This window comes from Carassius carassius, chromosome 25 (assembly GCF_963082965.1).
Source record: "Carassius carassius chromosome 25, fCarCar2.1, whole genome shotgun sequence".
Classification (NCBI taxonomy): domain Eukaryota; kingdom Metazoa; phylum Chordata; class Actinopteri; order Cypriniformes; family Cyprinidae; genus Carassius; species Carassius carassius.
In genome coordinates, this window is record NC_081779.1 from 24,755,015 (window position 1) to 24,771,431 (window position 16,417).

At 38.0% G+C, this 16,417-nt stretch overlaps 1 protein-coding gene across 1 annotated transcript in view; it reads right to left on the reverse strand.

The window, feature by feature from the left end:
- Positions 1-2,036: 2,036 nt before the first annotated feature.
- The window catches only part of syt11a (synaptotagmin XIa), a 29,364-nt gene continuing 14,983 nt past the window's right edge, over positions 2,037-16,417 (reverse strand). The window contains exons 2-4 of the mRNA XM_059509957.1: positions 13,565-14,454; positions 2,949-3,069; positions 2,037-2,821 (exon numbers count right to left, since the gene is read on the reverse strand). Of these exons, the coding sequence (XP_059365940.1) occupies positions 2,511-2,821; positions 2,949-3,069; positions 13,565-14,454 (1,322 nt within the window). The 3' untranslated portion in view covers positions 2,037-2,510. The remainder of the gene's footprint in view (positions 2,822-2,948; positions 3,070-13,564; positions 14,455-16,417) is intronic.

Sequence of the window (16,417 nt, forward strand, 5' to 3'; positions counted from 1 at the left end):
TCCAAGTTAAACAGTTAGATACAAGAAGAACAGAAAGTGCTACTGCCCACCAGTGCATTGTGGAACAAACACTCATTTACAATTGGTTATATCCATCTTTATTTCTATTGTTATCGATATAAGACAAGCTTTTTATGCCCAAAAGATCAAAAAAGTTCCAAGTAACACAAGGAGCTGAGGGTTAAAATAAAATAAAAAAACACGCATGTATCATTTCACTTAGGTTGCATTTTGTAGTTTGTCGTTTTTACAAAAGTGGGTTTTGCTGTCATATAAACCACTAAATCTGTAATATATACACCAGTTTTGACGCAGAAATTTGAATAGTGAATGCATGCAGGGTTAAAAACATTACAGAGGGTGGAAGAGTTCACCGTTGAAAATGTATAGCTTGTAAGTGAAATAGCAAGACGATGGGCACATGGTTTCTTAATTTTCTTCAAAACATCATTGGGATTCATTTTTTCCTAATGAACAATGGTAAATCTCAATGAGCTTGACTGCAGATATGGTGGAGAGAAGGCAGGGGCTTATTTTGCTGCTATATTAATTTTTCACATGTTAAATATGAAATATCTCTAATGAGTCGTATCTTTTTCTCCTCTCCCCTTCCCACTTTCTGCCTTAACAAATAAATATGCGCCCATTCACACTGTGAATAATGCATGTAATCTGTCTCAGGGGCTGTGGGCACCAAATGACATCAATGGGAACACATGCATTTTGCATGCCTCCAAACATGGACTCAGAGGCCTGTCTGAAGATGCAGTGTGAGCAGCTTCATCATGGTCACCAAAACTCATTTCACTCAGGGGTGAGATATCCACAACAAAAGAAAACGTTGGTCCATCTACTTTGGTTAGTTTTCGACAGCTGCCACTGATTAAAGGCTACTGGCTCATGCCAAAATCCTAACTTTGATTTGGTCAGTTGTTAGTCCTATCATAGATATTAGGTTTTTTATACATATGTATATATATATATATATATATATATATTTTCTTTTGAACACAAATCATAAAAATAAATACAGTACTCTAAGAAAGTGCAAAAACTGGTCTGAATCTGCATATGTCTCAGCTATGAGTCCAAGAACAGACATGCTTAAAGCCAAAGAGGTTATTGAAGTAATTATGATTTCTAAGTCGGGGTGGCTAAATTTAGTTATTTCCATGACACCATTTGTGTCAAAAGTTCAAATGTATATCTGACGATATTCAATTGTACTACGAAAAAAACTGAAAAGTACAAGTGTTACACCTAATGATACATTATGTACAGTACATCTTGACCAAAGAAGTTAAGATTGAGTTTAATGGCCTTAGGAATTAAGTGTGGCCTTTAAAAACCCATTTGATGGTAAAAGAAACTGTGATGTTAGGTACAGTACACGTAAAATTTACAAATTTGACAATGCGTAAATATGCTAATATCTGTCACATTTGGCTTTGACTGTTATTTAATTGATGTTTCCCTCCAACTTTTTTGACCAAGCCTTCCCTGATCTATATGCTATGGTAGCACAGCAACTGGGTCAAAACATTCTTTGTGGTACAAATGGAAATGGGCATAGATATGCATAAAAAAAGGAACAACCAAATTGAATTTAAATCAATGAATAATAGATATGTTGAGATGCGCCAACAACATGGAGAAATGAACAATAATGTATAAGTACAGCTACAAATAAATAAACAGCTACAGCATAAAGACGGGGAAAGTGTAGACTGGCTTTATTATGTGGAACATCAGAGCATTTTCATAAATCAAATTCATTTTTAATCCTGAGCTGACAGACTGTAATCTTCAGTTGGTGGTTGGCTGAAAACTTGGCCTTGACACCAGGTTTTGTTTAACTGTTTGTTTAACAGAATTCTTTTTAACAGAATTCTAATCTCAATTTTAGCTGGATATGAATAATAGCCCTATTTCAAACTTGTCTTCTGTGGTAAGTATTAGCATATTAGCAAAAATGCTCATGATGGTGTCCCCTTTCATCCACTATCAAAACATTCACCCCATTATTTCCATTATTTTTTTTTAAGTGGACTTAAAACTGACTTTTTCTTATAACCTTCCTTCATCCTAAAAATAAAAGTGTCTCAATATTTCTAGCATGCAGCTAATTTAATGTAGTGTATGTATATTGTGAATATGGCGATATACTGATGAAAGGCTTTGAGGATACTGTGGTATAACTCTCATCCAGGTATAATTTGCTTATAATCGACTTTTGCAATGTCTAATCAGAGCCAAAAACCACACTGACTCTCATTTTTTTTTTCTCTTTGCTATGATGTACGAGTCTTTTTTGCAATGAGTTCGTTAGAGAACTTTCTAGGTGTCTTTTCTGTTAGACTGCTCCTGGACCTACGTCCTGACACATCCACTCATTCATTCAATCTGTTCTGGGAAAAGGAGAGACTGTTAAATGGGCTTCTTTATATAGAGGGGCTGACAGGAAGGAAGTGGTATAATACATTTTGCTTTCCCCATGTGTTAGCCAGACACTAGTACTCTATAAGGTTATGCCACTTGGCAATCTGCCGCCTTGGGTTGTCACAGACTTCCCTCCAGTGAGTCACCCCTGATGGAATTGGGCTCTGACCACCCAGAACCAGGCGACCCACGACCTCATTCTTCGTGGTGCGGTCAAAATCGATGACCAGAAACTCCACAGAAATGTCTGCCATAAGCTCAGCGGGAACATCATAGATAAATGATTCATTGAAAACGGGATTGAGTGTGCACTTCTTCACGTGCGTCTTCTTCTTGGCAATGCGCTTGCGGCCGTAGAAGACGTTTACTTTAACATAAGGGTCTGTAGGTGGAGAAGGGAAATAAAGACATGAGAATTTGGTTAATGACAAGTTGTTGGCATCATAAACGGGATAATTTGAATATATATGTATATATTTGTGTGTACTGTAGGTGTGCTGTGTACTTACTGCCTGACAGGCCTGTGATGTCCATGGTTGGCAGGTGTTTGGCCTTAAGGACTACTGCATTAAGCCTGTGAGTAACAGGCTGGTAGGACAGAGAGACCAGCAACTCCCCACGACTTTCACACTATGGAGAAACAGAACAGAATTTGAAGAAATGGCACACAGATGTTTATATGCATTAACAAAAGTCTATTATGCAAATGACTAAGGACATGATGATGAGCCACCCTGTGATCTTCTTTCAGACTCTCTTCAGAAATAAAGAAGTCCATGCATCACTTCCAAGAGTAGTGGTGGTAAGGGGAACAATACCCATCACCTAGTGTCTTAGTCGAGACCAGCTATTTAGAGTCGATACCTGAGTAGAGTCAGGGTAATAATTGAGACCAGAAGAGGGTCAAGAGGGTCCGAGTCAAGTCAAAGACCTGAAGAGCATGTGAGCAATTCACAAAGTGTAAATAAGCTTTCCTTTTAGGGTGAATGAAGTATGGTTTTGCTTCAATTTCACACAAACCTCTGCAGCACACACACAGCGTGCTTCTGTCTGAAGACAAAATAGCACAGAGGGGATAATATGAGTCCACAAAGTACCCACACTGTTGTAGTACTCAAGACCGGACTGTCCAAATGCTCCCAAGGTTATTTAAAGATCAAGATTATTTTGTCGTGAGTACTACTGAGTACTGCTATCACTCTTATCCAAGGGTCTACAATGGCCATTATAGCCAACTCTGTTTCAAAATATTGAGGGACCTTATGGTATCCCTGATTCTGGGAAGGTAGGGTTTGCAAATTATAAGATTAAGAGCTGAGCAAGTCTTACAACACAACTCCTGGCGCTCCTGGTTGCTGGGACAAAGCCTGACTAAAAGTAAGATAGTGGTGTGTTGTATACCTTGTTTTTGGAAATTATCTCTGGAATGTCCTTTGGCCAAGAACGGGGGTGTCCAATTCTTCTTGTGGAGAGCCAATGCCCTGGTCCAATTCCAGAGTTTAGCTCCAATAAATTAAACACACCTGAACCAAGGTAAACGCCCTGGCAGGTATGTTGGGATAAATTGCAGCTAAACTCTGCAACACCTGATGGCCCTCCAGGACCTGGATTGAACACCACTGGCCAAGAGGAACAACATAATGACTGCAGGATACACTGCTGGTGTAAAGACTTCCGAAATATTGTCAAGGCACCTTCTGGCATTAGCAAAGTCAAGGTCCTTCAACAATCCAGAAGCACTGGCAATGCAGGGCCTTTCCTTTCGGTACACATGGAGAACTTTCCTTGTCCCATTTTATGTAACTCAGACTACCTGGATGAAGTCATTATCTTCTCAAGGCACTGAAAGGAACAACTACTTTATGTCATGGACAGTGAAATTGACCATAGAGGAGGAGAGAGCATTCACTCCATTTACATCACAGCCTGTCCTGGTCACATGGGACATTCAATCTCCACTTATTCCCCAGATGGACAAGTATGAAGGAGAACTGCAATGGTGAGCCATCTGTGCACCTGTCAGTTCTCCCTGTTCGATGGTGATCATATGGTCATGAGGGTAAGCAGGGGGGAATAATCAAAGGCACCTGTCCACTGTCACAAGAGAAGAGGACAAAAGGAGCATTGGCATCTCTGCAAGTTATGGTTCAGCTCCCAAAGGACATTTATTTCTAACCGTCTCTTGTATCCTTACACACATGAGCACTGAAACCTTCAACAACCACTACCTAATACAACATAAGGTGACATTTAACCTGACTCTTCACAGGTTTTTAACCATGGGTTATGAAGCCCAGCCCCAGAATAGTAAAAGCAGTAACAGCTAATTTGGGACTGCAATGGTAAACAAATGCCAAGTGTTAAATAGTGCCAGAATGTAACGGCAAGAAGTTTAGCAACAAACAAATATAGACTTGTCTTAATGCAGTCCTCATTAAATATTCAGTTTCTGAGTTTTAGTTCTTTTACTGTCCTTCAACTGTGGAACAAGCATCCAGCCCCAACCTGATTGCTTAGACCAAAGAAAAACAGCTTAATATATAAATAAAGGCACTCATTACCATTTAAAATAGATTTTCTTTTTCTGTTTCTGCACTTTCATTTCTGGTTTACACTGAAATGAGAATAAAAAAGGAAAACATTTTCCAGTAAAAATTTTGTAATACCATTGCAAAATTGCAAGTTTTTATTATTAATACAGAGTATTTCTCGCCGCTGGCAAATTGTAAGCTTATACCCTCTCTACTGTTAGCTCAAAACAAGTAAAAAAACATTAAATTTAAATAGGACAAGAAAACAAACTTAATTCAAGTTATGTTATTTACACTTTTATTGTCTAATGCAGTTTTGATTCTCAGGTAAATTTTTAGATGTTTAACTGTACAACAAGACAAAAGTACAGACTGAAAAGGAAAACTATGCAGATTTACGCAGATGTTTTTGGGACTGCTAATATTGCTGGCTTCCAGTCACTTTCTATAAAAGTGTCTAGTTAAATGAATAAATGTGGGGGGGTTTTCTGCTGCTTCTTCCACATCACATGAAAAGACTTTACTTCTTAATTGTTTTCTCTTGCCATCTCTGTTGTTTTCCTCTTCTTTGAGACTAAAGATTCCAGTCCTGTTCCTGGTTATCACCATGACAACTTGCATTAGGAGGCATCCTGGAGCTAAACATGGACTTAAAACAACCCACATCTTAATGCGTAATGTCTGAGTGTTTGTGGTTTTCTTTTTAGCTGTACATTGAGGTACAGTCTCTGCAGGTAACTGTGCTTCTCATATGCCTGTTGACTTGTGTAATTTTACCATAGATACATTGGACCAAGTTAATCAAATATTGGGTAACTCTTCAGTTTAGGGACAGATTTTATATTACTTTTAGATATTAATAGAATATTGGCTGATTATTAGTACAAATAAAGCACATATTAATGCCTTATTGTGCGTGATTATATTTGTGATCCCTTAATGCTACCCCAATCCTACACTTAACAACTACCTTCCTAACTATTAATAAGCAGCAACTTAAGAGTTATTTAGGCATAGTTAATAGTGGGACTTCCTCCCCAAACTAAAGTGTGACCAAATACTGAACACATGTGCATCTTTATATAGATTTATACAGATACACATGTTAATGTTCGACCATGCTTCACTTGTATGTCGTACTTGTAATAATCCAATTTACCCATGGCAGAATGAAATGTGTAAATAAATTATCTTTTTAAATAATATTTATCCATAAATTATGAGATTTGGAGGTATTGCTTGAGTAAATTTGAGGATTTGTTGTGCATCTCTAAAGATGCACGAGGGATTATGCTTTAGATACAGCCAAGCTTTTACATTTAAGTGTCTTTTCAAAAGTAAAAAAATGTACATGAACACTTTAATACAGATACCATTATATGAATGAGATCATTCTGTATTCGCCTCTGCATTAACAAGGCTACTCTTATACCACATACATTCATTTTCTTCATCTTCCATGAAAATGTTCTTGAAGAAGAGCTATAAGCAAGCGTAACGAGTATGGCGCTGCCGCAGTATGTCACTCGCTCTTCATAATCACCCTTCTCTCTCTCTCCCAATCTCTCTCGACACACAGACTGCACCCCATCTGTTTCCTTCTCTCCCATAATTCTCTCTCTCTCTCTCTCTCTCTCTCTCTCTCTCTCTCTCTCCGACTTTCTCTTAGCTGAATCAATTGTCCACCACTCCCAGCCAACACCCTAATGCTCCTGTCTTGTGGAGCCATAGACACTGATTCAATTTAAGATGCTCTCTCTGTAGAAGAGTATAAAGCAGACAGGAAGTTCTTTGATTTGAACAAGCTTACTCTGCACATTTTGTATACTGATTTATAAAGCCATACACGAGAGGGAAAACAAGCTCAAATACTTATTTGCCTTCAAGCACTAAAGAGTTCCTGCCACCAGAGAGAATAAGATCATGAACATCGCTTATAATGCTATTGTTCCTGTTTCGATGGAAATATAGCAGCGTATAAGGCTATGATTACTTGTTATGCAACCACTTTTAACAGTGTTCAGCTTGTGTTTGAGAGCAAATGGATGCCTTCCTCATAACACTCTCTATTTCATTGGGTGTTGTTTACTGAGGGCTGTTTTACACCTGATACCTTTCTTGTGCTATCACAAGTAAACAGTACAATCCACTAAATACTGGTACAAAAAAAACAAAAAGTCAAAAACATTTTGTGATCACAAACTTTAGTAAATTTTGAGGTGGTCGGAAACGCACATGATCACATTAGAGTGCAAATACTGATGTTCTGATGTCTCCGGGACAATATAGAGATATAGAGATCAGAGAAACCTTACCTTCACGCTGTGGTTACACAAACGGAATACAGAAGACAACAAACACTGCAATAAAAAGTGGCAGAGCTACATTAAGTGAACTTCAATTAACACAGGCTGCTAATATAGCTAAAATATAACTAATAACTTAAATAACAGCAGTAGTCTGCCAAATTTTTGATGTTTGCATGTATGTATTAATGTATGTATTTAGCTTTTTTTTAAGTAATGTACATTGTCATCCAAAAGTTTGGGGTCAGTAAGTTTATAATACTTTTTATTTTGTAAGGATACATTGAACTGGTTAAAAGTTTTATAAAAATATAACAAATGTTTCTATTTGAAAAAAAAAGTTATTTTTAAACTTTCTATTTATCAAGAATCCTGAAAAAAGGCCCCACAAAAATTTACATTTCCACAAAAAATATTAAGCAGAACTACCATTTTCAACATTGATAATAATTAGAAATATTTATTGAGCAGAAAATCAGCATATTAGAGTGATTTCAAGGAAAATGTTTTTTTAAGAAATTTTACATTTTAAACTTTAAAAACATAAAAAAATCTTAGTAACCCCAAACATTTTGAACAGTAGTGTTGTTAAATGTGTGGTTCACCGTATATTTTTATTCTAGGCTTGATTGTGTTTATGGGGTGCAGACTAACATGTTAATGCTTTAAAGGTTTTTTAAATTGCTGGGATATATTTTAGCAATAGCCAAAAAAAAAAAAACATTGTATGGGTCAAAATTATAAATCTTTCTTTTTATGACAAAAATAATTAGGATATTATATATAACCTTTATTTTAACAGGAAAAGTCCCACTGAGACACAGTCTCTTTTACAAGTGAGTCCTGTATAGCACGTGCAATCATAGGTTACAAGACAATAAATTACAATATAAAATACAATGCAGATTTGCACAAAATTTACAAAATATTTGCATGTGAAGATGCAGTGAGTTTAAAATATATAAACAAGCAAAATAGTGGCTAGAAGTCAATATCCACCCACCATTAATTAAAGCAATTACACATGTCCGTCCGCATATCCAATATTCTTTTTTTAAAAGCTAATGAAATTGGCGCACCAATCTTTAGTCTAGACTGTAGTTCATTCCAGGACGAAGGACCATAGAAAGACAGACCCCTCTTTCCTGCTTCAGTCCTCATTCTTGGTAGATTAAAAAGTAGTACATCACTAGATCTTAATCGATATGTACTTTGGATACGAACAAATTTTAAACAAATATAAGACGGCAAGATACCTGAAATCGCTTTATAAATAAAAATGTACCAATGTCGCATCCTGCGCGATTTAAGTGACGGCCAATTTACCATATTGTATAAGATGCAATGATGTGTCTGATAGCCAGCATTTTTAATGAACCTGAGAGCCGCATGATAAAGAGGGTCTAGTATTGACAGAGTAGATGGACAAGCAAATTGATAGATGATGTCCCCATAATCTATCTTAGACAGGAATAATCCTGCAACCAGTCTTTTTCTTATAGTCCTAAAAAAGCAAAATTTTAATCTATATAAGAATGCCAGAGTGAACTTAAGTTTCATAGCTAGAGCTTCAATGTGTTTTTTAAAGGTAAAACCTTTATCAAGCCAGATACCCAAATAGATTAAAAAGTAGTACATCACTAGATCTTAATCGATATGTACTTTGGATACGAACAAATTTTAAACAAATATAAGACGGCAAGATACCTGAAATCGCTTTATAAATAAAAATGTACCAATGTCGCATCCTGCGCTCAACAAGTTCAATAGCTTCATCTTGGAGTGTCTTAATAGCAAGAACTGGGACTTTAGTACCTACGGGGGCAAAAACCATTGTCTTTGTCTTTTTTGCATTTAAAAGTAACTTCAAATCAAAGTTTTGTAATGGATTGTAATGAGGTGAAATCTGACTGCAAATTTGCACAGGCAGCCTCAGGTGTAGAGGCACAAGAATACATAATTGTGTCATCGGCATACAAATGATACTGTGAAAATTTAAATTCACTACAAACATTATTTATATAGATAATAAAAAGCAAAGGACCTAAAACTGATCCTTGTGGGACACCCTTTTTTAGAATAACAGGGTCAGATGTTACATTCCCATGTCTTACAATTTGCATCCGTTTAGAGAGATAGCTGTGAAACCAATTTACAGCTCTATGACCAACACCAGTATTCAACAAGGTTTTGATTAGCATGAAGTGGTCCACTGTGTCAAATGCCTTAGTAAGGTCAATGAACAAAGCCATACAGAATAACTTTTTATCAATTGCCACTTTTATATCATCGATAACTTTTAAGCAGGCAGAAACTGCGCTGTGGCCAGATCTAAAACCAGATTGCATGTTGTTAAGAATATTTTGTGAAACCAAAAAAGTTTTTAATTGATCAGACACTAAAATCTCCAAAACCTTAGCTAAACCCGAAAGATTTGAGATAGATCTGTAATTATTTGCATCAGATGGATCCCCAGATTTTAATAATGGTGTGACGTAAGCCTGCTTCCACGAAGTAGGCACTGTATCTGTGCAAATGGACAGGTTAAAGATATAAGTGAGTGGTTTCACTATAATTTCTGCTGCCATTTTTAACAAACCCGGATCAAGTCCATCTGGCCCAGCTGCCTTCTTGGAATCAATGTTCTGCAAAACATGTAAAACTTTTGATTCCAAGAATGGCGTAAACTCAAGGATTGAAGAAGAAACAATATCATCAACCACTTCCCCTGGTAGTGACTGGAATAAAGGTTCCGCCAGGGATATATTATTCCAAGATTCCTCCATGTTGGTTTCGCCATGGGGAATTTCATCTGTTTCTACCTGGGAATTATATTGAACCATAGAGGTTTCACCCAATGTTTTCTCAAATATATGACCTGCCTTTCCAAAGTGCTCATTAAAAGCATTTAGCATATCCCTCTGCTCTGTTATCACAGCACTTTCTATTTTCAACTGGTGGGGGAAGCCATTATTAAGTAAAGATCATGTTCCATGAAGATATTTAGTAAATTTCCTAATGTAAATATATCAAAACTTAATTTTTGATTAGTAATATTCATTGCTAAGTATTTCATTTGGAGAACTTCAAAGGTGATTTTCTCAGTATTTAGATTTTTTTGCACCCTCAGATTCCAGGTTTTCAAATAGTTGTATCTCGGCCAAATATTGTCTGATCCTAATAAACCATACATCTATGGAAAACTTTCAGATGATGTATAAATCTAAATTCATGGTCCATGGTCACATATGAACAGCTCAGCATGGCCTAACCCTCTTTGATGCCTTTTCCCAGCAGCAGGGTTTATCTGGGTTCGTTATGTCATGACCCGGGAAATAACTTGTTGTAGTCCCTACCAACCGTTTTGGTAGGCATTAAACGGACAGAATTTTTAAAAGAATATATCTCTGTTTGCTTTGGACTTTCAGCTTCGTAACTCTGCAGATACTGTTTATGCTCAAACAGCAACATTACACACTTACATCAAAAAAGTTCAATCGCAATCAACCACCCCTTTAAAAAAAACGGATACAGTGCAGTATAGTTACAAAACCAGAGATTCTCCTGTTAAAAAACAACCTCAAGTGGTTACAGGAGACACATTTCTCATCAACAAGATTCATCAATATCAAGTGTAAACAGGCGTAAGAAACTACAGAAGCATAGCAAATATCAATCATTTTGATTGATTAAATAACTGAAGAGATGTTACTCGTTTGGTTTGTGTGTGTCACAGCTAATGATGTGAGAATAAGCACTAGTTTTCAGATGGATGAACTGATGGATGTCCCGTCTGCAGACAGTGGCCTTTATGGCTACACTCTCTGTCTGCAATAATGCCGCTTTAATGGCTCGTGGATCAATAGATGCTCTTACAGCCCAGACGTGCAAATAAATGTGGAACAATATGGTACACGGCCACATAATATAACATCTATATAATTAGAAAGAATGATTTCAGAAAAAAATATGACTGATGTTTGTCTATGCAAACATCCACACTGCCACAGTGCTTAGAAGTTACAGGTCACAAGCAATGCTATGTGGTTAAGTCATATTATTTCCACAATAAGTTCACTGTTTAAAAGTATGCTAAAGCTTCTTTTCAACAATTAAGGGAAGCCACAGAGTTTGAGGTATCATGTTATAACATTGTAGAACATGCCATTATTTAGTAACTTAGAGTTTTAGGGTTAGGGTGTTGCTTGTCTGAACTTGAATGACACATAAAACAGTTTTATATGTTTCTCTAAAAACATATGCAGTTAAAGCCTTAAAAATCACAAGTCGAGAGCTCATATATCATGTAAAATGCCAAAAAAGGTTCAAAATGTCAATAGTAATGTGCCTCGGTCTGGAGAAAAGCTGTGGGATAATAGCTTCACTGAGCTGGAACTGATGCCAGCGCCGCTGCTCTGAAACGGCTTGTATCAATCACAGGAACGCTTAACCTGGGGCAAAAGAGCTCAAAATCATTTCTTTTACCTCATTTCCTAGATCGGGTTTGTGTCTAGAGAAGCCGTAGGAAGCCTTTCACCCACAACGGCTGCTGCTAACCATAAAACATCTTGGGAGACCCATAAATGTTCGAGCAGCCTCTCATGGGAATGATTATGTTTAACGATCACTGTGGTGAATAACAGTTGAGGAATATGATGCTGTTCACAGGCCCATGTTTTCAACATTTACTAATGATGTAAGCTGGTTTTCTAGAGATTGTAGTGATGCATCGAAATTTTGGCAACTGGAAATATTTGGTAGGAATAGTTTTGGATGGCTGAAATCATTGACCAAAACTGTGACGTGTAAGTAGCATTTTTTTCAAAGACGCGTTTTGACTGTGTCAGTGTTTACTTGGTGCACACAATGTGGATAAACGATATTGATTAACAATATTGATTTCTCATTCTTAATCTCGATAAATCTCAAGATCAATCTGTTTTGAGCTGATGCATGAATAAAACTTAAAACATCCATAAAACATTCGTAGCGAAGTCTCACCTTTCAAATTCTGGCAATAAAAAAATTAGGGATAGCCAAAAATATGTGCCTCAGGCCATCCAATATGTAGGTGACTATTTTTCTTCATTTGAACAGTAAAGAAGGTTTTAAGCTGAAACCGAGGTCCTTGGTGGTTCATAAAATGCAAGTTAATGGCTACCGTCACTTTAAGAGTCAAAAAGAGCAACACAAGCAAAACAAAATTAATACCCGTGGCTCCCGATGATATAGTGAGATATAGTGAACATTATTTACAAAATTATTACCTGTATTCCATAGCCTCAGTTAATTCTTCTAAAGGTTCAGACAGGTTCAAATAACTGATTAACAATTTTTTTTTTTTTTTACACAATCACACAATAATGTCACGTACAGGGCTTTGCACCTTTGCATATATTATGTGAATCTATGTCTACATAATGCAGAATGTGTACATACTGTGTATAATTGTGTATAGCTAACTGTAAGTATGTCTTATTAAAGTATATGTATGTGTATATTGCACATTGTCATCTTTATGACTGTATGTCTATATGTACGCAAATTGTTTCTGCACTGTCTGGAGCAAGCTCCCAAGAGTTTTACTCATCAAGGCACATGTGCTGTGGTGATGTGACATTAAAAGTGTTTATTGTTTTATTTATTTTTTTGAGACTTAATATCATCAGGAGCTACAAATATTAATTTTGTGTTGCTGATATGCTTTTTTGACTCTCAAAGTGATGGTAGCTTTTGAAGTGCATTTTATTAATTAATCAAGGACCACGGTTTTAGATAAAAATCTTCTTTACTGTTTCTCCTACATCTTGGATTGCCTTGAGCAGCAATTTTTGGACTCTCCCTGTAATGTGTCGTAGCTATGAAAGCCCATTTCCGCCACTGAATAAAAAATAAGATAAGGTAATTGCGACTTTTTATCTCACAATTCTGTTTATAACACGCAATTCTGACTCGCAATTGTGAGAAAAAAGAAAGTCCGAATTGCGAGATATTAACTAGCAATTCTGAGAAAAAAAGTCTGAATTGTGAGATAAAAAGTCGCAATTACCTTGTTTTATTTTTTATTTAGTGGCAGAAACAGTTCCATACGCAGCGGCTAATTATAATAACTATAAATAATTGACAAAAAAGAAAACAAATGACATAAAAACTGCCTTATGTGCAATTTATTTCGGATTTCAGCCAGGTGCATACTGAATTTCTGGTTTCGGTCAAGAATTTTCATTTCGCTGCATCACTAATGATTAGAAACCTCTAAGATCCTGTGTAAGGTCAAACAACACTCACCTGCGTGTTCCTCTTGCTGATTTGCTGGGTGATGTGCGCCCGTCCCGTACTGGGGTCCACACCCACCAATGGCACCACCGCCTCCCCGATGACATCATCCCGCGCGAAGCGATCGAAGCTGAGCACCAGGAAGTGCAGAGAGAGCTCGGGCAGCGAGCTGTAAGGGATGGCGTAGAAGGTGAACGTCTCGTCGAACACGGGCTCCAGAGTCTTCCTCAGGACACGCGTCTTCACCCGGTGCTTCTTCTCGGGCAGGATGGTCATCTTCACGTAGGGGTCGGAGCTGCCCGCCTGCTCGTCCACTGCGGGGAGCCCCTGCGCTCCTACGATGGTCACAACGAGGGCCTTTTTGGGGAAGTTGTAGTCGATGGCCAAACTGAGCGTTCCCAGAGAGGGGGAGTCGAGACTGTGGGGTGACGCCGTCTTACTGGGAGCTTCGCTGCTGCTTCCTGAGCTGCTCTCCATACAGCAGTAGTCAGCCCGGATGGGCAGCGCCCTCTCCAGTCTGGGGGGTCCCACAGGCGGTACCAGGTGGTTCATCTCTAGGTGTGGGGTACCACCTTCGAGATCTGCATCCACAAGAAGCATATCGCCGTTTCGGGACCCACGACCCCATTCTCTCAACAGGGAGCCCGATCCTGTGCGCCGGCCCACCTGTACAATCTTTTTGCTGTTGCTGAGGCTCTCGGGGTAGATGTTGATGCCTTTGAGCATGTGGATGAACTTGTAGGGAGGGTCAACGGGTGGGTCGTAGGGGCCACTGGTCAGTTTGTACGCACCTGCCATTTGACGATATCGCCGCTGACAGCACGTCCACAGAAAAACAGTCACTGTCACAGAGACAACCAAGACCCCTGCACCCAGAAAACCTGCAAGTACTGGGGAGACATCTGAAAGAGACAGAGGCAGAGCATTAGATCACTTACCATTGGAGAAGTACACTTTACCAATCAGCATTTATGCCGACAAGCAACTAAAATATACATTAGTGTCATTATACTGGTACTTGTATGTCAAGTATATACAGGGATGCACATAAGTGTAAACAAGTTTGCGTACCGACATGGTTTAATGCACAATCACTGTTTTAGATCAACCAGCTGTAATACTGTATAAGATTTCCATTCCAATCGAAAGCATAAATCTAGGCTATGCGCTGCCAGTTTCAGAGCAAAATGCAAAACCGAGACATATTGTTTATGATGTGCTCTACTATAACCAATATCAGCAATACGCCAAAATTGAAAGCTTTCTGATTTTAGGTTTGAACATGTTAAAAATTCCTGGTGCTGTGGTCTGGTCCCTTGCACAGCCTCCTCTACGGTCCTGCACTCGGTTGTCACCTAGGGCCCCCCTCAGCGGTCACCCCCCCCCCCCCCCCCCATCTGCCTGCTCCATTGTTGTATGCCCTATCCTACTGTCTGGACTGTTCAAGCCACTCCCCCCTATCGTGCTTTGTCTAATTTGTCAATAAACGTCCCTTGTTCATTCTGCATCTGGGTCCTCTCCCTCTGTAACCTTGACAACTTCCTGCGGAACGCCAAATACAAAGGTGAACAGAAGCAAAGAAGATACGAAGAAGAAAAAGTAGTAGCTAGCCTTGATCGAGACTATTATATTATATTGTTTATATTAGTATTTATACTTCAATCAATAACTTAGTTATGGATCATGATTATGCTTTGCCTGCACGTTCTGTGAAGCGCAAACGTACAGGTGAAATAAATGACCTGAGAAGGTTTTGGGACAAGAGAAGAAACAAGACACAGGTAAATATTGGAGTTGCATTTCCAAGATAGAAAGAGCTGCATGACAAGCTGAAACTACAGAGAGATGTTTGCATTCTAATAAACAGGTATGCATCCATTCAGCTAACTGTATCTATCCGTATATTTTGTGAAACGATGATGTCTTGTGTAAAACGCAGACGGACTAGCTCTCATGTAGAGTATAATGTAAATCTACATGTGTTCTATATCTAGCTGGATAAAGTAGCTTCAAATGCAGTTCACTATCTTGTTCGATATCATAGTATAAACGTAATTATAAATATTAACCAAAGGCAACCGTGTTTTTTTTTTTTACATATATTACTACTAGCTAGATGGAATATTGATTTGATAGGGGTCTGATAATTCTTATATATCTCTCCGTTTGAAAAGACGTGATTGTCAAAATACTAAGTTAGAATGAGTGAGGAATGTGGGGAGCGACAGAGCGCGTGTTCCAATGTACATCGTATTGCTGGTTCGCTCGGTTACTCTGTATTATGGGTTCGGGACAATGACAACAACTCCCATGAGCCCACGCTCTTTCCCGACGTCATCAAAGTACGTCTTTTGTTATTATTTTGATTGAGTGACCCCTGGTGGCCATAAAATCCCATACTGTACGTTGAATATTATATTATATAGTATATAATATTGAATAAAAAAAACTGTTAATAATATAATGAAGTACTTTACATGTGCTTTAGAAAGTGTGCTTAAAAGAATGACAAACGATTTTGCCAATATTACAAAGTCTCTCGACACTCTTTGTCATGATCACTTGATGCCACATTCCTTAGCATAGAGGACCAGACAAAAATAGCACACAATAAGCACACAGCCTCATTTAAGGTAACGAAACATCTATATGCAACATACCACAGCAAACTGCTTTGTTTGACCTTGAACAAATACATAAAACTAGATCTCACAGCAAAGCACAGAAACATTTTACAGTTTGCAGGCACCCACTCAATATAAAACGTCAGTTTCTGCCCTCAGGCTGCAGGTTTGAGTTGCCAGAATATTACAGAAATGGAGCAAAGGGATCATTCACACAGCAAGCGATTGAGTTGCAAAGTAA